The sequence below is a fragment of the Botrytis deweyae genome (genome assembly GCF_014898535.1).
Source record: "Botrytis deweyae strain B1 chromosome Unknown BDEW_004, whole genome shotgun sequence".
Taxonomy (NCBI): domain Eukaryota; kingdom Fungi; phylum Ascomycota; class Leotiomycetes; order Helotiales; family Sclerotiniaceae; genus Botrytis; species Botrytis deweyae.
In genome coordinates, this window is record NW_024066211.1 from 984,871 (window position 1) to 1,005,524 (window position 20,654).

The window sequence follows — 20,654 nt, forward strand, 5'->3', positions numbered from 1 at the left end:
AAACCCATGGATTTCTTAACAGGATATTGATCCTTATATTCGATGTCATTCCTCTCGAATCTTGTTTACTTCCTTGTGGGATATTCAATAAACATGTTTCATGCAATGTGTTGCTTTTCAGACTCCCTAGGTATGCATTGACTTTTATAAGTCAGGGTGAAGTATAAGCTCCGAAGAGCGGAGCAGAGGATATTATATAAAAGAAGGATCACAATGCTGAAGTTGATATTGAAGGAAATATACACAAACCTCAAGAAAACAAGTTAGAAATTTGAGAATTTACGACATAGTACATTGATACTACCACAAACATATCCACCTACCATCGGAACTATCGTATGTCGATATGAAGAAAGAGGAATTATATGGCACAGCACTAACCAAGCATGAAACTAATTCAACATCAACAGAAATATAATGTAAGAAGCAGAATCATTATTGGGTATAGTAACTTCAACTCTACATGTGAAACACTGTCAGATATCTACTCGACCAAGTAGTCCTGTACTGTATATATCAAACTCAAAGACTCATTCTGCATTTACCCACTCTTCCCACTTCATTCACAAAGAGAATCAACCCCCCCTTGCACAAAAGCTATCCTGGCGCCATAAATGGAAGCTCAAGCCAGATTTGCAAAAGAAAATTTAAACAACATCCTTATTAACTTCCGTCGCGGCCTCGTCAGACGCATTTCCCTTCTCCACATGTGGCACATGTTCCACCACCTTATCTCCCGCCAAACCCATCTCCCCAGCAAAGGTACTATGCGGCACCCATTTTGCGCTCGTTCTCGGCGTCGTCTCCTCCAACATTCTGTCCACCTGTTCCAAACTCAAGCCCTTTGTCTCCGAGACGAAAAAGTACGCGAACAATAAACTTAACACGCAGAGGGAACCCCACATGAAAAATACTTTGGCGCCGAGATTCGCGTCACCTTTTTGAGTGCCGACGAGATAGGGAGTGATGACTCCGATGATGCAGTTCCAGAACCAGTTGGAGGCGGTGGAGAGACCGACGCCGCGGGAGCGGATGGGCAGAGGAAAGATCTCGCCGACTACGACCCAGGCGGCTGGACCCCAGGTGGTGGCGAAGGCGGCGATGTTCAGGCAGATGACTGGGTGGGTTAGTTTGATGTGTATGTTATAATAGATTGAAGTATGCATTGTAGTGATATTGAAATATGAACTGGTAGATACTTACAAGCAATCATAGCAGATACGGCAGAGGTGTTATGTTTGTCAGCCTCCCCAGCAGTGACACCAATGATACCAACAATGAACTGGAAGGTGATCATGCAAGAAGCTCCAATGAGAAGAATGCTACGACGACCAAAACGCTCGACGGTCCAGAAAGCGAGAGGGGTTGTTAACATGTTGACCAATGAAGTAACGAGGGAGATCAAGAAGGGATTCTTGATCGTTCCGAGGGATTTGAAAAAGACATTTCCGAAGTAGAAGATAAAGTTCTGTGAAATAAGAGTTAGTAGTGATTTACTCCGATAGCTTGTTTCGATGAATGAATGATGTGATTTGGAGACGTCAAGAATTAGAGGGACAGAGAAACCACTTACAATACCGGTGAATTGTTGCATACATTGAAGCGTGATACCAGTAAAAGTTCTTCGAAGGTTACTGGAACCATCGAACATAGATCCTGCACGTATGTAAGTAAAAGATGAAGGGTTCGGGTTGACCGAAGGCACAAACCTTTGAAACAATTGGTCCATTGGGAAATGTATGACGTTTGTGGTACAACAGAGAGTTCGTATTCATTATTTGCAATGATCTCTGCAAGTTCATCCTATATGCATGTTAGGGGGCATACCGCATTCCAAATTCGGTTATACTTACTTGAATATATTCAGACTCAATTGGTTGACCACGAACGTTGGCTAGGGATTTGGCTGCATCTTCAAGACGACCTTTCTTGACATAATAACGGGGCGATTCGGGGAGAATGAATAATCCAACCGCCAAGATGATAGCCCACAAAAATTGAACTGCAATAGGAATTCGGTATGAGCCAGTATCAGTCCGATTCTGTGTAGCGTACACAACGCAATTGGCAAGTAAGATTCCGACTGTAATACAGAATTGATATCCTGAGACAAGGGCACCTCGGACTTTTTTCGGAGCAATTTCTGACATGTACAAGATGACTGCAGTTGATGACTGGTTAGACAAGTTGAGGCTGAGAGCTGATACTTAATGAGACTTACTGATAGCAGAAATGAATCCAACACCACCCCCAGCAATTAGACGACCTGCTACCATAAGACCTAGACCAGTGGAGGCGGTTTCCATGATACATCCGACGCAGAAGATTGCACAACCAGCGATAATAGTCATACGACGTCCAATTGTATCGGCTATATCACCAGCAATAAGAGCTCCAAAGAAAGTACCGCAAGAGAGAATGGAGGTTGTCAAAGACTGATTGCTAGCAGAGACGGCAAATGCGTCCAAAGTGGCTTTGGGAGCATCTGCAGGAGGTTGTGGTAATCCAGTATATTGAGTGATGAAGTAAGGCATCGCCAAGACACTTCAAAATATCAACAAATGGATACAGCATCTAAAGAGTCAGGACAACATACCCAGACATCCAACCTGTATCATATCCGAAGAAAATACCACCGAATGCTGCAAAAGCACACCTTGACAAAACTTAGCCATTGTTCTTGAACTCAAAAGTTTAGCAATTGATATAAGGAACTCACATCAAGTATGCCTTGACAGTTACCGGCGCCTCGATCTACACATTATCAAATCAGTATTGTGAAATATAAAGGTAGACACCTGATAACTTCAAACATTGATGAGGTGTTGCTGTTGAGGTAGTAGCCTCGATAGAACCTCGACAAAGATACAAAATGGCGAGAAATAGCTGAGGAAACATTACTTACCCGAGAGGTATCGGTCGTGCCATGAACAACTGCTCCTCCAGGCATGATGAAGACTATTGCTACTCAATTGATGTGAAAACTTGTTATTGCCTGCCTATATGAGAATTGAAGATACAGGCTCGGTTATATCAACAGAGATCAGAAGAATCGATTGCAAAGCTCTGGGGTTTCTCCACACTTTATGTATGCATCCAACAAGCAAAAGCTTGTCACTGCTGAAGTCGATTGTTTTAACCGGACCTACTCTGGCCAGTCAATATGTAGGGAATGAATCAGAAAGAATTCCTTGAGCCGTCGAAAGTAAGGAATCACAAAGGAGCTACCCCTGCTAAGCTGCAGCCATTTTGCTGAGATTGTGTGCACGCGGTTTGTACGCCGTATTCTTCCCAGGAAAATCTTTGTCTGTGAACCTCTTACACATTTGCCAAGCAACCGGGGATATATACAATTATTGATGTTATCTTCCTTAAACCGTTTAAAGTAAGTCGGGGACTTCAGACCAAACAATACCCTGCGTAGTAGAATGCGGAGGTGTTGTTCTGAAGTCAATTTCCATATATTGACATTCGCTTGTCTTTCTAGAAAGGCCAATCAAAAATACAACAGTTACTCCGAATAATATAGTATGTCATTCGAGAACATTGGAATACGAAATGACACTACTCGAGCTTGTTTTCAATATCGAAATTTCTCTATAAGAAATAAGCCTACTGGAACCGAAGCTGCTTACTATACTAACACCTTTCCAGAAAAAAAGTTCACAATTGATGATTTGGGAACACTAGCAATAAAAACTAAAGCAATGCAAGCACGGAGGAAGTTACCCCTCCCTCATCCGCACTCGCCATCAATTTCCACCAACTCTTATACATGATTGTTGCTGTGGTAAACCGTTTGAAGGAAGAGGTTGGTTCCAGACTAAATTATCCCTTGGGTAGTAAAACGCGGAGGTGCTGCCTTCGTGGGGAAGATCGACTTGTCGGGGTTGAGACATGCGGGGGACAGGGGGCATGGGGTGAAGTGGTGTCATGTAAGCCATACAATTTGAGTGGCTTGTATGATACATTATAGCAGGGTAGATTTTCTGCTCGAGCCCTTGTAAAATGAATTAGTCGGACCGAATTGTAGGACGGATTATAGAGAAGGTAAAATCCTGAGCAAGGCATAATCGAGAATAAAGGAGGAACATGTGGAGAAAAGCGTTAAACGATGTAAAAACAACGGGGCCAGTGAACGCAAAAGACGATAATAAGGTTCAAGAGGTAGCAAGTGATAAGGGTACATCGATGTTATAACAAGCTCTGCAGACAAGAGCCTTGAGTTCTTGACTGACGACGGCATGGCAAATATCCTAGATTTGCAAAAGCTTAACCCCCAACTATTCCCACCATACCATTAATTAGCCATGCAGAAATTGTATCCGTAATCTTTAAGCGAGCAAGCCAAGCCAAGCCCTCGCGAGCACTTGCGTAGGGGGGCTAGCAGGACTATCAATATTCGAGCCCATGGCTATCGGTGAATATACAAAATACCGAATACCGGTCCTGTTGCTATTATTACTTAAGAATGTTTGACATGTTCCTTCGTCCTTCGTTTTTCGTCCTCGAAATGGAAATTATACGCTCGTTCCTGAAGTACAAGTACGGCGAGGTGTCATGAGTGGTCCATACCCACGACAATCATACTGTACAGCATGTCAGCCCGTCCCTAGTTCCTAGCTTTCGTGTTGTAAACATTATGCAAATATTCCTTCGCCGTCGGAAATGTTTGCACAACTGTCACTTGATCATTTAGGCTCCAACAAGACCTGAACTTGACACGAGATCTAGAGCTTACTCGGTACAAGATCAAAGCATGTTTGGACAAACAAACTCGGGATTGTTTCCACAAACAAAATGCTTTTGGCATTTAGCTCCTCATTGACCAGCCAGCGAACACCCTTCGAAACACTTTATCCCCGTATCCGCATCACATTACGGATAAATCGAAGATTGCATATTCCACATCACAATCCGTCCCATCCACCACACTACTGTGCCTCTTATCTCCTCGCCCCCCGCCATATACTCTCCATTTTCCATTGGCCAGTGACATCCCAACCATGCTGGCAAAACCCACTGCAGTAAGCGACCAGTATAATCCCAGAACTGGCAATCATGCTAGGATCGCATCCTCCCTCACCTCACGAGTCGTACAGTATGTATGAAATGCAACGCAACATGAACATCAGCTCTAGGTTACAGTACAACTTCGATTTATAGTGTCGTAGTACATGACTTTGGAAAATCGTTCGATGATGTATATATAGATGAACAAAGAAATATGAGGCTGGCAGACCTTTTACTTTGATGGTGTCTTATGTTGTGAATATTAGGTTTGTACCTAGGTACCCAGATAAAATACCCAGATGAAAGGATGAGCGACTAAATAATGGATCTCACGCGTGAAGAAATTACCCTAGTAATAAGGTAGTAAGGTCAAATGCCGGAAATTGCGGAGATTAGCGTCTGATGGGTTTGAAGACGTTCAATCAATATATTGAGACCTTGAGATCGATTTGACGAAAATGGACGTAAAATAAGGTAATATGAATTGACTTATAAGTCACTCTTCAGCAGTTGCACCAGCGCTTTCATCTAGAAAGGAGATTATTATACTAACTAGTATGCCCAACTATTTGCTCGAGTACCTTGCAAGACAATCGAATTGATTGCATTTCATTATTGACGCATATAATCATAATCGGTTCTGACTAGTGGATCGCAAACATTTATCTCTTTGACTGAAACTTCATTGTAGTTGTATCAAAGTCTGTATAAATAGCTAACTCTATCGTGGTGTTAAGTAAGTGGCACCAAGTGCCTTCTGACGCTCATTCAACGCTCGAAGTTTTTGTACATGTTCTCGTGTTGTTTCGTGGATCAATTAACTAGTAAAAGTTGCTTGATCCTGACAAACGCCGGTGCAATTCGCACAATGACCCCCCCCCCGCCGTCTCCCATGCAATGAGTATTATCAACTCCGCCCGCCAAAAAACTTCCCATAACCCACTAAACCGTACGCCAGCCCATGCCGTGATTTGAGCCAATGTAAACTATAATGAATTCCCATCATCTAAACGCCAATGCAACACGTTCCTCAAGACATTAATCCCTCTAGACGTGAGGTGAAAGCACTTTCCCAAACACCTACATTACGAATTCAAATCTTAATTCTTTGACTCTAACCTGTCCCTCCTGACTTTCGAATACATGGATGCCACTGCCTGTGTGGATTGTCCTGGATTGGGCCAGTAAGTCATGACATATTCCCTGAATAACATTAGTAAACATATCACTGTTGAAGACGTAGAGGAGAAACTTACCAAAGGCTATCTCTCAGTTTACTGTCGACCGACCCATCCTTTTTGGGTGCAGTGATAGAGTCGATAAACAGTCCAGTACTGTACAACTCCTCTTTCAAGACAGTGGCACGCTCCTTTTTGTTGGGGATGTTCTTAGCTGTACCGTTTTGAAGACGTCGAAGGCTCTCCTTGATTGGCTTGAAGAGTTTACGGAGCATGTCGTTCTGTGCAGGTTCACCATTGTCGGATTTACGATATTTGGGGCGACGTTCTAGTTGTTTCTCATCGTCTCCGTCGCTATACTTTCTTTTCAATGGCGTTGAAGAACCATAGCCTCCACTTTCCCGACGAGAATCACGGGAATCACTGAAGTTGTGACTACGTGCTCTATCCCTTTCTCGATCACGACTACTGTGATCAGATGGTCGAGATGCTTTCTTGATCGGTGGGGCAGGAGAAGCAGAAACTGACCCTCTTGCCTCGCTTCTTCTGGATCCATTACGCTCGTGCTTCTTGTTGTTTCGATGATGATTCTCCACGGCACGCTTGGCAGCTTGGTTATCGGAATACTTGGCTTTCAGAACAGATAGAAGATAATCGGCTCGTCTGACCAGATGAACGGCCCCAGGAGCCTTGGCGACCTTTTCATCAGCCTTACTTCTTTCTTCTTTCTTGTCTACTCGATGTTCTTCAAGGAACAACTTGTCTCCGAGTCCCAAGTCGGTATCATCTCTGATCTGCGTCCAAGCACCATAGCCGTGCCTATGAATCCCAACAAGAAGCATGCCATCTTCCTTTGCACCCCAGTCACATGAGTAATGGGCACCTTTGGAAGCGTCAGGGACGCGGAAGGTTTTGAAATCGGGGCAGTTTCCGACAACGTCTCTTAGCATTCTCATTTCGCCTGGACGTTCCATGATGGTCTCAGCGTTGACTCTCTTTACTCCAGAATAATCAAACAACACTGCTTTTCTATCCTTTTTGGTTAATGGCTTATTGGTTGCGCGCTCTAGTGCTTCAACCCGTTCGGTCTCTGCCTTGAGACGTCTGCTACTTTCTTCGGTGAGGGCTTTCAGTGTAGCTTTCATCAAGTCCTCATCACGGCCTACAAGACGAGCTTCTTTTACAAGTTCTTCGCCACGATCTTCCATAGAGCCGAAACGGAGGTAAGCTTTCATCAAGTTTCTCGTTTCCTTTTCGTTGAGAGGTCGCTTTGGATCCAAACGATTTGCTTGGGCTTCTCTCTTTTCTTCGAGCTCTTCTTGCTTAACTTGGTCACGCTCGCGCTTCTTTGCAAGTCGTTGCTCTCGCTCAATCTCAGCCGTGTTTTTCATAGCTGCTTTACGTGGTGCATTCTCTTCGACGACCTTAGCGAGATATTCTTCGTGAGCTCGCTTTTCTTCCTCAGCTTTGATTCCCTCCAACTGATCTTTCGGAATGATATCGTCCCATTCCAAGTCGATTTTGACGTCAGTATATTCGAAACTTTTAAGGAAGTCTTCGCCACCATCGGCGACAATGCCTTCTGGTACTTCAGTCTGGTGCTCTTCAGCGTTCTCGAGGACCGAGTCAATGTCCAACTCTTCAAGCTTTTTCTGATTGCCAGATTGTTCAAACATTTTCTGGCCTCTCTTTTTGAGAATGCGGGAAATATCCTCGGAAGATTTAGGATCATCAATTTTGCCAGCCTTTGCAGCCTTTTCTCGCAGCTCCTTCTTCTCCTTATCGGTGACACCTCGTTGTATAGTAATGAACTCCAACATGAGCTTGTTACGAGCACGCTCAAGAATCTCTTCCTCGACGGTTTCCTTTGAGACAAACCTGTAAATACTTACAGGCTTCTTCTGACCAATACGATGTGCACGAGCCATGGCTTGCAAATCAGCTTGGGGATTCCAATCAGAGTCGAAAATGACTACCGTATCGGCCGTCATCAAATTGATACCAAGCCCTCCAGCACGTGTGGAAAGGAGAAAGCAGAAGTCATTACTTCCATCGGCGTTGAAATGATCGATGGCTTGGCGTCTTGGACCTGCAGCAACAGTACCGTCAAGGCGTTGAAATTGGTAACCACGAAGTTGAAGGTAGTCACCGAGGATGTCCAGCATCTTCACCATTTGGCTGAAAATCAAAACACGATGATTATCCTTTTTGAGCTTGGCAAGTAATCTGTCAAGGAGCATCATCTTTCCACTACTGGCAATCAAACCCTTCAACTGGTCGTCTCGTCTTTCGCTACCCTTCAGGATCTTCTCCTCTGCATTTGGAAACATGTAGGGGTGATTGCTGGCCTTTTTGAGCTCCATCATTATGTTCAACAATGATTGCTTTGGACCTTTTGAACCTTCATTCAAAGCTGCATAATTGCGAGTAAGAATGTTCTTGTAATAATCCAGCTGAACATCTGAGAGCTCGACACGAATGATTTTCTCACTTTTTGGAGGGAGATCGTTCTCGACTTTCTGTTTTGTCCGGCGGAGAATGTATGGCTGAATTTTGGTGGTGAGTGCAGCAATTTTTTCACCAGCAGCTTCATCAGTTAGGTCCATGTTGTCTTCAATTTCCAATTCGCCTGGCATGAGGAAGTCCATGAGGGCCGACAGCTCGCCCAAAGTGTTTTGAACCGGGGTACCGGTGATCAACAAACGACTGGGAGCCTTGAAATCGAGCAACTTCAGATATAGTTGAGATTCTCTGTTCTTCAGACGATGTGCTTCATCGACGGCCATAAACTGCCACTTGATTTGTGACAGGAAAAGAGAGTCGGCCAGAATGTACTCATAAGATGTGAGTAGGACATTGAACTTTGGACGCTTGGGGTTTCCATCAACCAACAGTTCATACTCACGTATGATCTGACGCGATGACTCTTTACCATTGTAAACAACATAATTAAGACTTGGTGCCCAATTATCAAAGGTGTCAGCCCAAGCAGGAATGGTTGTCAAAGGTACCACGACAAGATGTGGACCTTCTTGGCCTCTATCATTGTGGAGCCAATTCATAAAAGCAACAGTTTGGACAGTCTTGCCAAGTCCCATTTCATCAGCAAGAATGACATTCTTGTTCTTGCACCAGTTGTACGCCAGGAAATTAAGACCTGTGATTTGGAAATCTCGCAGTTGACCATTCTTGATATAATCTGGTTGCTCACGAATAGGGACGTGAGGGCTTCTGGTATCTGGGTTCGACTCCTTTCGGTCTGAGACCAGAGATCTAGAGCTGCGATCCAAGAAGTGGTCGATAGCATCTTGAGCCTTCTCGCTGATGAAAGAGGCAGTCTCCCATGTACAAGATTCATAGTATAGAGCCTTCCACTTTATGAAGTATTCGGTTTCCTCATCACCTTCTCGCGAGCCAATAACCCTTTCGACCTTTATGTAGTCTTCCAGGGCATCTGCATCACGCTCTCTATCGAGCATCCACTTTTCTTTCTCTTCCGGTGGTATCTCAGCACCTTGTGTCATGTAGATGTCATCGATAACGATTTTTCGATAATAGTTTTCGAGGCGTCTGAAACCACGAACTCCTGCCAAAGTGGATGTTGTCTCCCAAGTAGCATGGCAGTGCGATTTGCCCTGCCATTTGATATAGTACTCAAAATCGTCCTTCGAGAGGCTCTCATCTTTTGCATCTCTATCAGCTTTAATCTTGTGCTTCAAGACAACATCGATATATGGTGAGGTATCTTCAATATCTTCCGCCCACTGGATTGGGGTCATCAATTCAGATTCATCTTCCAAGTCGGGATCACTTTCTTGGTAAGCACCGGTTGTGACCTGCGCAGCACGACGGCTGTTCCACCGCTTCTCTTGATATTGAAGAGCGATGTTGCCGGTCTCTAATTGGCGGCGTCGATTCTTCTTGATAGTGTTTCGTGCTCGTAAGCTACCGTAATCCTCGGTTTCGTCAGTATCAGAGGCAGATGCAGATTGCAGAGCTGGTGTTTGGCGTTTGGAAGCTGTACACGAGATTAGCTTTCTGCCACAGCCAGTTCACCCGCGACAAGAAGGCGCTTACATTGTTGGGAGCGCTCTGGCTTCCTACGCTTATTCCTGTGAGCTGCAACGGCATCGGAATCTTCCTCTTCCTCATCATCATCAGACTCAACCTGTAATAGTCAGCACTTGTATCCAACTGTATTGTATTTCGCATATTAATTGGATGACTCGGGAACGACATACAATAGTTCGAGTTTGTGCTGGACGCGCCTGTAGTTGTAAAAATCCGTTAGCACTAGTTTAAGAGGGATGTGAGATCGGGAAGCTCCTACACTTCTCCGTAAACCATATAGTTCGGGATTCTCTAGCATGTACCGATCTTGATCAGTGACGCCCGGCTTGCGTTTAGCAGGACGCGACGACTCGACAGTGCTCGAACGCTCTGATCGTTGGCCATTGAAAGCTGCAGCCGCAGGAGTTTCTTCTTCATCAAAATCCGCATCATCGGATTGTTCTTGATCTTCAGGTGACGAGTCTTCAGTTGCATCGGAATCTTGACCACCAAACATTGGTTGTTGGTTTGAGGAGGCCGGTGAGGGTTCATCGACGGTAGGGTTGCCAACATCGGATAGTTCTGACTCGCTTTCGCCTGGTGCGTCATCATTTGATGGCGAGGACCTTGCAAATGATTCATCGTGTCCATTGGACATATGTAACGGGGATGTCGAGTTCATGACTTCGATTGTATCCTGCGGGGCTGCGACGACGATATTAGCTATTATGAACAGTATGACCCCATGAATGGGTGTAGTGAAAACTCTGACAATTGCACGCCCATGAAGGGAAAGAAGCCGCGATCCTATATACACCAAGATTGCAACGAGCCCAGCAACAACGACATACTAAATGTCATCGGCGCATTCTCGTGTGCTTGATAGCAATCTCGCGATGAACGTCGATGGAAATGATACAATTTGATTGAGGCCAGCTCATAGGAGCTTTGTGTGCCGAAGAGCATGATAAGGGCAAGAAAACAGCAACGGGAGAGTGACATGAGTGAAGATCAGGAGACTCTATATAGTTTGAAGACTGCATGAGGAGATGGGAAGATGGAAATGATGGCATTCGAGGATGGCAGATGCATTATGATGATGGGAATAGGTATACCACAGTTTTGCGTGGAATTTGTGGGAAAATTGGAAAACTTACAAGCCATATTTAATAAGGCCCCCCTGATAACAAAATAATTGAGAGTCAATCTTTAATTTGAAGAATATGAAGGTAGATGGTAGTGATGTTGGGTACTTCGGACGTTAAAATTGGAGAGCGGATCTGAAGGTCTACACAATCAGTGATGAATTTCCCATAATGATTGACATGAGCAGTTGGTCAGAATAGAACCACAGGTCTACCGTACTTAGCCGAGCAGAAGCTAGGATGTTTTAGTGTTTCACGTGATATTGCTGTACTTTAGCCGGACAAACCCTACAATGATGAAAACCATCAAAACTCCAGATTGCATTCTTGCGAATACCACAGTATCACAGGACTCTTTAGCAATGAGCAAATATTCTACAAACTTGTAGTATTGATCATTAAGAAAGAAACTAATACATAGATGAATATCTACGAGGATACATTGGTTGGTTGATTTGATGTGTACTTTTAACAAACAGCATATCATTTTGATCTGAATGTTCATAGTCATTTTTTGTAGTAGCAGGAATGGAACATGCTTCGCATTTGGTAGGTAGATGTGGTGTTTTGTCTCTGTATAGGTACTAGGTAGGTATCTAGGTAATGGATTTGATAGAAAACAGAGGGCCTTGAAGTCTTCAAAATTGACATCAGTAATAAAGGAAAAGAGTGTGAATGTAGGCATCCAAAGTTTACTCGAGAAAATTGACTGATCGAATTAATATATGATTTTGAACTCATGTCTTCCTAGGTAGGTAGATCAACTGAATAGAACGTTGAGCATTTATCGTATCCAGTACCAGTATAACAAAAGGCATCGAGTATCTACATGGTGTATTTCTTTTGACTCTGGTGTGAGAAGGACAATAGCTAACTGCTTGTAATATATGCCATTCATAAACGGAAAGAAAATGAATCTTTCTACCCCGAGTGTCCACAAGGAATATAGACTGGTCAATTTAACATATATTTTTGAACATTGATTATCAAACGCGTGATGTGATCTACTCGTAGTATTCATCTGAAGTGCAAGTCCTATTGTTTCTACTTCCCAGTGGGTACAAAGGAGAATAGTGGTTCCGGCCAAAGGTATTCTACAATGAAACCACACTAAGGTTTAAGCTCCTACAGCCAATAATATCAATTGTGTAATAATCGAATTTCAATTTGAACACTGAAGACTTTTTAATCTTTTATGATCACATCAAGACCAACCAACCTCATATTCATCGCAAGGTCTCTGCAGCATTTCACTCCGCGACACGCACGACAACCTTGGAAGACAAAGAAGCACAAGTTCATCAGCAAATTTCCGCGTCTCCCAGAGAATTCTCTATTTTTCTTTTTTCCCACGAATTTCTAGTGCTCTGTGAGAGCAACAGCATCCAAGATGTCTGACAAACTTACCCGGTACGAAATCCCACTTACAATGTTGCCTGAGCAATATAGCTCGCATCTTTGCGATGTTTAACATCTATACTTGAACAGTTTGCTGACTCTCCTCCCTCTAGTATTGCTATCATCAGTACTGACAAGGTGCGACAAATTTTGCGTTGAGCCTTGCCCCACCACATACCCCGCCATATGAATATCACTGACATTATCCACCATTTGAACAGTGCAAGCCAAAGGTAAATATACGCGTCTAGTCTTCTCAGCACTTTCTGCAAGTTGCTAATCATATATTCACAGAAATGTAGACAAGAATGTAAAAAGTCCTGCCCGGTCGTGCGAAGTGGTCGTCTCTGCATCGAAGTTACCCCCGAGTCGAAAATCGCTTTCATCTCCGAGAACCTTTGCATTGGTTGTGGTATCTGCCCTAAGAAGTGCCCATTCGGTGCTATCAACATTATCAATCTGCCAACAAATTTGGAGTCCCACGTAACTCATCGATACTCCGCCAACAGTTTCAAGTTGCATCGATTGCCTACACCACGTCCAGGACAAGTTTTGGGATTGGTTGGTTCCAACGGTATTGGAAAGAGTACAGCACTCAAGATTCTCAGTGGAAAGTTGAAGCCAAATTTGGGTAGATATGATAACCCACCCGACTGGCAAGATGTTATCAAATACTTCCGTGGCTCTGAATTACAAAGTTTGTTGCTCAAATCTTTAATAATTCTTGACGTGCGCTTACAGCAATGCAGACTATTTCACGAAGATTTTGGAAGATGATCTGAAAGCAATTGTCAAGCCCCAATATGTTGACAGAATTCCGAGAGCCATCAAGGGGCCAGACAAGACCGTTCGAGGTTTGATCGAAGGTGTTGCAACAATGGACAATTTCAAGGAGGTCTGCGACATTCTGGGTATGCATTGTTATTAATCATTTAAGCTTGGCACTACCGTACTGACTTTGTTCCAGAGTTGAATCATATTATGGATCGAGATGTCAACCTTTTATCTGGTGGAGAACTACAAAGATTCGCCATTGCAACTGTTTGTGTGCAGCAGGCCGATGTGTACGTGGTCTTGACAAACCCTCCACAAGTTCTTACTGACTGAGATGTAGCTACATGTTCGATGAGCCATCTTCGTACCTAGATGTAAAGCAACGTCTTAGCGCTGCTCAAATCATTCGATCATTGTTGAGACCTGATGATTACGTTATTTGCGTTGAGCACGATCTTTCGGTTTTGGATTACTTGTCGGACTTCATCTGCGTTCTTTACGGAAAACCCGCTGTTTACGGTGTTGTCACTCTCCCCGCCTCTGTCAGAGAAGGTATCAATATCTTCTTGGATGGTAACATCCCAACTGAGAACTTGCGATTCCGAGAAGAGTCTTTAACTTTCAAGATTGCCGAGGCTGCCGATGAATTTATGGCAGACAGATCTCGAGCATTCCAATATCCATCCATGGAAAAGACTCTTGGTAACTTCCACTTGTCTATTGAGGCAGGAGATTTCACCGATTCCGAGATTGTCGTCATGATGGGAGAGAACGGTACTGGTAAGACTACTTTCTGTAAGATGCTTGCCGGTGCCACTCAACCCGACGGCAATCAAAAAGTTCCCGGTATGAAGGTCAGTATGAAGCCTCAAAAAATCACGCCAAAGTTTGAGGGAACAGTCAGACAACTCTTCTTCAAGAAGATCAAGACTGCCTTCCTTCTGCCTCAATTCCAGACCGACGTCGTCAAGCCTCTCAAGCTCGAAGAATTTATCGATCAAGAAGTCAAGACTCTGTCCGGAGGAGAATTGCAACGTGTCGCTATCGTCCTTGCTCTTGGTATCCCCGCAGACATTTACCTTATTGATGAACCCTCTGCCTACCTCGATTCCGAACAGCGTATCATCGCTGCCCGTGTCATTAAGAGATTCATCATGCACTCGAAAAAGACCGCTTTCATTGTCGAGCACGATTTCATTATGGCTACTTACCTCGCGGATCGTGTTATTGTCTTTGACGGCCAGCCTGGTATCGATGCTCGCGCCAATACCCCCGAATCGTTACTCACTGGTTGCAACAAATTCCTGAAGAACCTCGACGTCACTTTCCGTCGTGATCCATCTAACTACAGACCTCGTATCAACAAACTTAACTCCCAATTGGACCAGGAGCAGAAGTTGAACGGCAACTACGTAAGGATTAAGTTCCATTATTTCAAGTGTATCAATACTAACATTTTTCTAGTTCTTCTTGGATGAGGATGACAAAGCTGCTACTAGTTGAAGAGGTTTTTGAGAAAGATTCATTTCCCCCTCCAGAAAAGGCATTGCATGGCGTTACGGGGTCGGCATTTCGGGAGACTAAGAAAAGCGATGGGCAAGGCATGGTAATGGAGGAAGGCTCATCCGACCAGGATGATGATCCAGGCGGCTAACAAGGGTGACGGCAGTCTATCCTCTCGATGCCTGGTCCTACTTTGATAACCGCCAAGATTTGGTGAGTGGATCATGCATAGGCTGATTTATCAGAAGTAGATTGAGGGGCATTGGGAGACGTTGGATGGACATGTCGTCAAGATGGGTGAAAACATTTTACGAGCACTTTCCAAGGCGAAGAGGTACAATGCAATAGAATTGCAATTCAATTCTTAGTACATGGCAATGATTGAAACTTATTACTCTACAGACTTGATGATTTTTGAATGTGATTCGTGAAGAGGATATTGAATGCGAAGAATCAACAGATAATTAGAAGAAAACAATACACACCGAATTTTTCATGCTTCCCCATCTCTCTCTTTACTTCGCCCCTCTTTCACTCCTCATCCCCGTTGCTCAATTTGGAACAATGCCTAGCGTTTTCTGAATACCACGCGATAGTGAACTGCCTGCTTGCCGATATCATCAAGCCAAAAATAGAAGTACGGTGCGTGCGGATACGTACAGGTAGGGCGAATTTTTTTTCAATTTGATTGGTGCATGAGAACCTTGACCATAAAAAGAGGTCCAATCTATTTCTCTATTCTTCCTCTATCTCGCCTTCTTCGCTACCTGAGTGGACAGCAGGCTCTTCTTTGGCGGGGGTTTTCGCAGCAGGTGGTGTCCTAGTCTTGTGACGCCGTTCACGTGGGGGAACTGGGGAGCGCTCACGTTGTTTAGGTGTGTTTTCTCTCCTGGTTCTCTGTTTTTGCATTGCTGTTAGTTTCGAAAGTAAAGATGTTCATTTCGAGGGGGGGAGGAACAGAAGAATAATGATGATGAATTGTAACGAACCTTACTATCCCTGCGAGTTTCCGTTTCGCTTTCTCTTCTCTTTCTTGGTGCACTGGATCTTTCGTCGCCGTAAGGCAACTCATCGATGCTACCTCGAGGATCCCCGCGTCGTCTGTAGAGTTTCTCTCTCTCATCCTCGCGGTCTCTCCTTTCTCGTTCGTAATGACTCATTGAATCATCTCGTCTACTGCGAGGTTTGTCAAGATCACGATCCCGCATTAATCTATCCCGGTCGCGTTCACGATCATGGGCATCAGGATCACGTCTATCACGACGATTTGGAGAAAGTAATGTATCAGCCATGCCACCCTTTCGGTAGTTCTTTTCGCGGTCTGCGATAGCTTTTCGCCTGTCTGCTTCATACGCGTCAGGTTCTGGGGAGCGGCTACGCCTAGAGCGGGTTGACCCGGAGGAACGATGTTCTCGCTCTCGGTCGCGTATTTTGTGTGTTGGTCGATCGACTGAGGCTCGATCACGACGCTTGGCTCGATCCTTTTCGGAGTCTTCCTCTTTCTCTTTGAGCCGGCGAATTACCTTGTCAAAAGCTGAGCGACGGAGTTCATCTGTTGTTACGGCAAGATATTCTTCGGAACCTTCAAAACGAGCGCGAACCCGTTCGTAATCATCGCCAATGCGAATAGGAGGTTCAAGATGCTTAATGTACGATCTCAAGTTATCCACAGCTCGGCGTTGATGGCGCTCTGCGTGATGCTTGTCATCCTCATTTCTTCGAGAGATCTTTTCACGTAACTATTTCAACAGTTAGCCGAGGGCACGTTTTTGCAACAAAGGGGTACTAACCCGATCAAATATTAGCAACAATGAGTCTCGATCAATGTTAGCAGTTCGTCGATCACCCTGCATAAGTGCTAGGAACTCTTCAAACGGAGTCTTTTGCTGGAGTTCAAACCGTTTATCCTGTAATGTGGTCAGTTTGAGCTTCACCATATTAAGGAGCCATTGAACTTACATCAAGAACATCCAAAACATCATTTCGTGTGCTACGCAGTGCGCGTTCCTCTTCCTCGACTACATCCCAGAACAGATCCAGAGGAGAAGATCCCGATTGACCCAACATATCGACGTACCTGTCATCATTTTCAATTAAAGGATGAATTTGGCTCCACTTTGTTCCTGCCTTTATTTTGTTCCCAGCTTTGAGGTCTCGCAAAAGGCCTACAAACCGATCTCGATTCTGACGCTCTCTCCTTAGCTTTTGGGTCTTCTGCTGCTGTTTAACATCATTGAACGTCTTCTCAAGAGATTTGATATGATTCTCGAAAGCAGTCAACATGTCCGATTTACTGAGTGCCTTGAATTTCTCATCACCTTGGAAACGTGGATTTGACTGGATGATACCTTGTGCTTCTGACCATCTTGTGTATGGTTCAAGATTTAATCCTTTCAAAAGATCAACAAGATCGTCCATCGCAGCTTTTCTCGTTGCAACCTCTTTCTCCGTATTCGCCCTCTTGAGTTCCATGATGTAATCTTGAAATAGCTGACGTCTTTCATCATCGTCATTCGAGGAGCGGAAAATCGTCTCTCCTTCGATAATTGGTCGAGCTGTCTTCCATCTAGTGTAGTGTTTAATCTCTGGGTGGCTTCTCAGCATAGTAGCAAAATCAGATCTGAGTTTCTCAAGTCTCTCCTTTGCACGGTCCTTTTCTTGTAGGCGAACCTCAATGGCATACTTCTCAAAGGCGGCCTTTCGGTCTTTGGGGTCTTTGAGCGCTCGATATTGAGGATCCTTGATAATTGATCGCATAACTTCTTCCCATGTAAGATCAGGTTTAACATTGTGCCGTTTCAAAAGCTTGAGGAAAGCTGCTTCCGCTTCTTCAAAGGTAGAATAATCGGGATCATTATTAGCAGGCACAAAAGCTTGAGCACGACTTCCATTGACATCATTGCCGTATGCAATTTGACGAGCTTCTCCTAAAGGTTCCCTGTCCCGTGGTTGGTCATACTGAGAGGCCGAGAATCCACCACCTGCGACGAAGGTTGGCACTCTAATAACAAATTTAAATTAGGATCACACTCTTTGGGTTTCTCGGAAAAGACCTACGGTGCAGCAGCGACTGCAGGCGATGCAGCCTCTTTTGACATAGCTTCCTTGTATACATCTGGCATTTCCCATGAGCTCTGCTTCGTCTCAGTGTTATACCAATACTTTCGTCCCCCTTCCGCTGTGTACTCTTTCCATGGCTGATTCAACAGGGCACGCTAAATAGCTTGTCAGTAAAAGTTATATGACTGATAGGTTCGGGGAGACAAGAACTATACCTCTGCAGGTGTCATCAAATCTTCTGGCTTGGTCCATTGCGTCGCCTTCGTAATAGTATTATAATAATAAACCCGTCCATCCGCATTTCGCGCTTCCTGCCAGAGAGCAGGGACAGCTGCGTGACCATTCATTCCGTTCATGTTGATGAAACTGAAAGCAGAAAACGGATTTTTGGTTGAGTTGTTACTAAAAGCGCAGACCAAAATCGCATTTGCGGTTTCCAAAAAAAAGGTTCGCGATTTTGCTCGGCCGCTATTTAGCGCGTTTTCAGCACGGCAGCTAACCACTACCACCATCCAGAACTCCTTTCATGTGAGTTTCCAACGTCATAACACATACTCATTTTCTTAACACATTATGCGATTTACAAATATATAACAAGTAACAGTCTATTGAATTTATTTTTGTTTTAAAGGCTTATCACAATGATGGAAGAATCGCAAGAAGAGCCAATTCCTAGGAGCAGCTTGGAGTTCACTGAGAGCTCAATCTTGGACACAATCATTCCACTGGCCAGCGATTTGAATATAGAGGAGGCTTTAAACGGGAGTGTAGAAAAGCTCGATGAAGGCAATGGTTCTCCATTAGCTGCCATTCCTCAAAGGCAAGCTCTTTTTTTTGGTTAGTCCCCCGAGTTACTGGAAAAGCTCTCTATCTTACTCATTCGTAGATGTTAGATGAAACGGTCAATATTTATGTCGTCCTACAAACTCCCTACTTTGACGAACGATCTCTCCGATCCTATCTTAACAGACTTATAATCAACGTGGAAGCCCAGGTTATCAATGCGAATGGCGAGCATCAAGATAGCTCGGCGGGGCGTGAACTGGTTTACAAGGGCTCTGTGCAAGAAAACGATGAGCCATTGATAGTTGTGCAAGGCTCAGACGAGGCTGATGGCGCCAATAATGACGGTCATATACTTTTGATATGGAAACTATCTGCATTTCTTGCAAGACCGCGACTACGCTTGCAGAATCCCTCCATGGTGTTCGCGGCCACGGCGAATCTCAAAGCAGCGGAACAGGTCGACACGGATGCATTGCGACAGGAATATCTCCCAAGTCAGATCCCATCGGGCTTGAATCTTCTTGAAGCTTTCAGTGGTGATGCATATCTAAATGGTATCAGGCCACGACTATCTGCATTGCGAGTCGCAAGAGTTGCACCAGCAGCGCAAGTCGCTCGCGACTTAGCTCGGCCTTTCAAGAACATCTCGCGGCAATCAATTAAAGTATACCCAGCTATAAATGCCCGTGTGCGATATTCCAGGCCAAGTAGTACACCCAACAATACTTCAGTAATAGCTTCGCTAGATATTGATATTACCTCTTTTGTGAATTGTGACATTATACTCACAGATATACAATTGAAGGTTTATGGCGGACAGGTGCAAGATTTAAATCAAATCCCTGGGCTAGCGCTTCCAATCACTTGTCGACCTCAAGACGATATTAGCTTCCTTTATCGGATATTACCTGATGACATTGATGTTACTAACAAATCTCAAATTCGAGCCATCGACATATCTATCACCGCCAAAGCCAATGTCACTACTGTCTGTAAGCCACAGATTGTGATGCAATGGTCTACATCCCTGGACTTTACACCTCCTATTAATAATGGCTTCGGTCAACCTACGAAACCTATTCAGCGTCCTCACAGACCCTCTGCACTATCTATCGGCGCAACGTTTGACAGCATTCCAACAATTTCCTCTCTAGCAATTAACCATCCCGATGCTCTTCCAACAATCGAAGCGACCACTCCAACACGCCCACATCATCGTCATCAAAATTCTGTCCCAGATTTTGGCGTTACCATGACATTTTCCTCTCCATCTACATCTCCTATCTACCCAGGTCACCCTTTCATCTGGTCAATCTTCATAGTGAATCGATCTGATAGACCTCGGAAGCTTGCTCTTCTTGTATTACCAAAAAGACGTCGGACTGAAGCTCGTATAACACGCCCTCCTTCGGCTGGTCATGGTAGCGCACGTCGGGATCCAAAAGTTGCTGATGCTGTCCTCGATGAAAATATAATATATGCCATTCAGCGAAATTCAGCAATGGAATGCAGCGAAATAGTTTGTCTAAGTACGGATACTCGTGTAGGACCACTTGCACCATCAGCATGTTACGAAGTTGAACTCAAATTCATGGCGTTAAAGGAAGGGATTGTGGGAGTAGAAGCTGTACGGGTGGTAGATCTAGGAACGCAAGAGCATGTAGATATCAAGGATTTACCGACGATCGTCGTCAAACCTGAACCAAAGGAGTAAGTGAATAGCTTCACAGTTGGATCTTCAAAGATT

The 20,654-nt window shown here is 44.3% G+C and overlaps 5 protein-coding genes across 5 annotated transcripts; 2 read left to right on the forward strand and 3 right to left on the reverse strand.

Moving 5' to 3' along the window:
- Positions 1-647: 647 nt before the first annotated feature.
- On the reverse strand, positions 648-2,950 carry EAE98_002310 (uncharacterized protein; the record flags this gene model as incomplete). The annotated part of the gene is made up of 9 exons (XM_038949930.1): positions 648-1,117; positions 1,204-1,468; positions 1,574-1,656; positions 1,710-1,803; positions 1,854-2,161; positions 2,222-2,544; positions 2,597-2,656; positions 2,720-2,754; positions 2,906-2,950. 9 exons carry the CDS (start codon positions 2,948-2,950, stop codon positions 648-650), a joined length of 1,683 nt encoding a protein of 560 aa, XP_038813669.1.
- Positions 2,951-6,113: 3,163 nt separating this feature from the next.
- EAE98_002311 (uncharacterized protein) lies at positions 6,114-11,405 on the reverse strand (the record flags this gene model as incomplete). Its single annotated transcript, XM_038949931.1, has 6 exons — positions 6,114-6,216; positions 6,270-10,209; positions 10,269-10,359; positions 10,433-10,459; positions 10,522-10,946; positions 11,399-11,405. 6 exons carry the CDS (start codon positions 11,403-11,405, stop codon positions 6,114-6,116), a joined length of 4,593 nt encoding a protein of 1,530 aa, XP_038813670.1.
- A 1,189-nt stretch (positions 11,406-12,594) lies between these two features.
- EAE98_002312 (uncharacterized protein) lies at positions 12,595-15,454 on the forward strand. The gene is made up of 8 exons (XM_038949932.1): positions 12,595-12,796; positions 12,898-12,922; positions 13,006-13,017; positions 13,079-13,481; positions 13,534-13,695; positions 13,752-13,848; positions 13,899-14,970; positions 15,023-15,454. Exons 1-8 carry the CDS (start codon positions 12,777-12,779, stop codon positions 15,059-15,061), a joined length of 1,830 nt encoding a protein of 609 aa, XP_038813671.1. The 5' UTR covers positions 12,595-12,776; the 3' UTR covers positions 15,062-15,454.
- Positions 15,455-15,796: 342 nt separating this feature from the next.
- EAE98_002313 (uncharacterized protein) lies at positions 15,797-18,477 on the reverse strand (the record flags this gene model as incomplete). Its single annotated transcript, XM_038949933.1, has 6 exons — positions 15,797-15,958; positions 16,051-16,800; positions 16,852-16,968; positions 17,021-18,062; positions 18,119-18,276; positions 18,337-18,477. 6 exons carry the CDS (start codon positions 18,475-18,477, stop codon positions 15,797-15,799), a joined length of 2,370 nt encoding a protein of 789 aa, XP_038813672.1.
- Positions 18,478-18,762: 285 nt separating this feature from the next.
- EAE98_002314 (uncharacterized protein) lies at positions 18,763-20,621 on the forward strand (the record flags this gene model as incomplete). Its single annotated transcript, XM_038949934.1, has 2 exons — positions 18,763-18,958; positions 19,015-20,621. The coding sequence occupies 2 exons, from the start codon at positions 18,763-18,765 to the stop codon at positions 20,619-20,621; spliced, it is 1,803 nt and encodes a 600-aa protein (XP_038813673.1).
- Between the last annotated feature and the right edge of the window lie 33 nt (positions 20,622-20,654).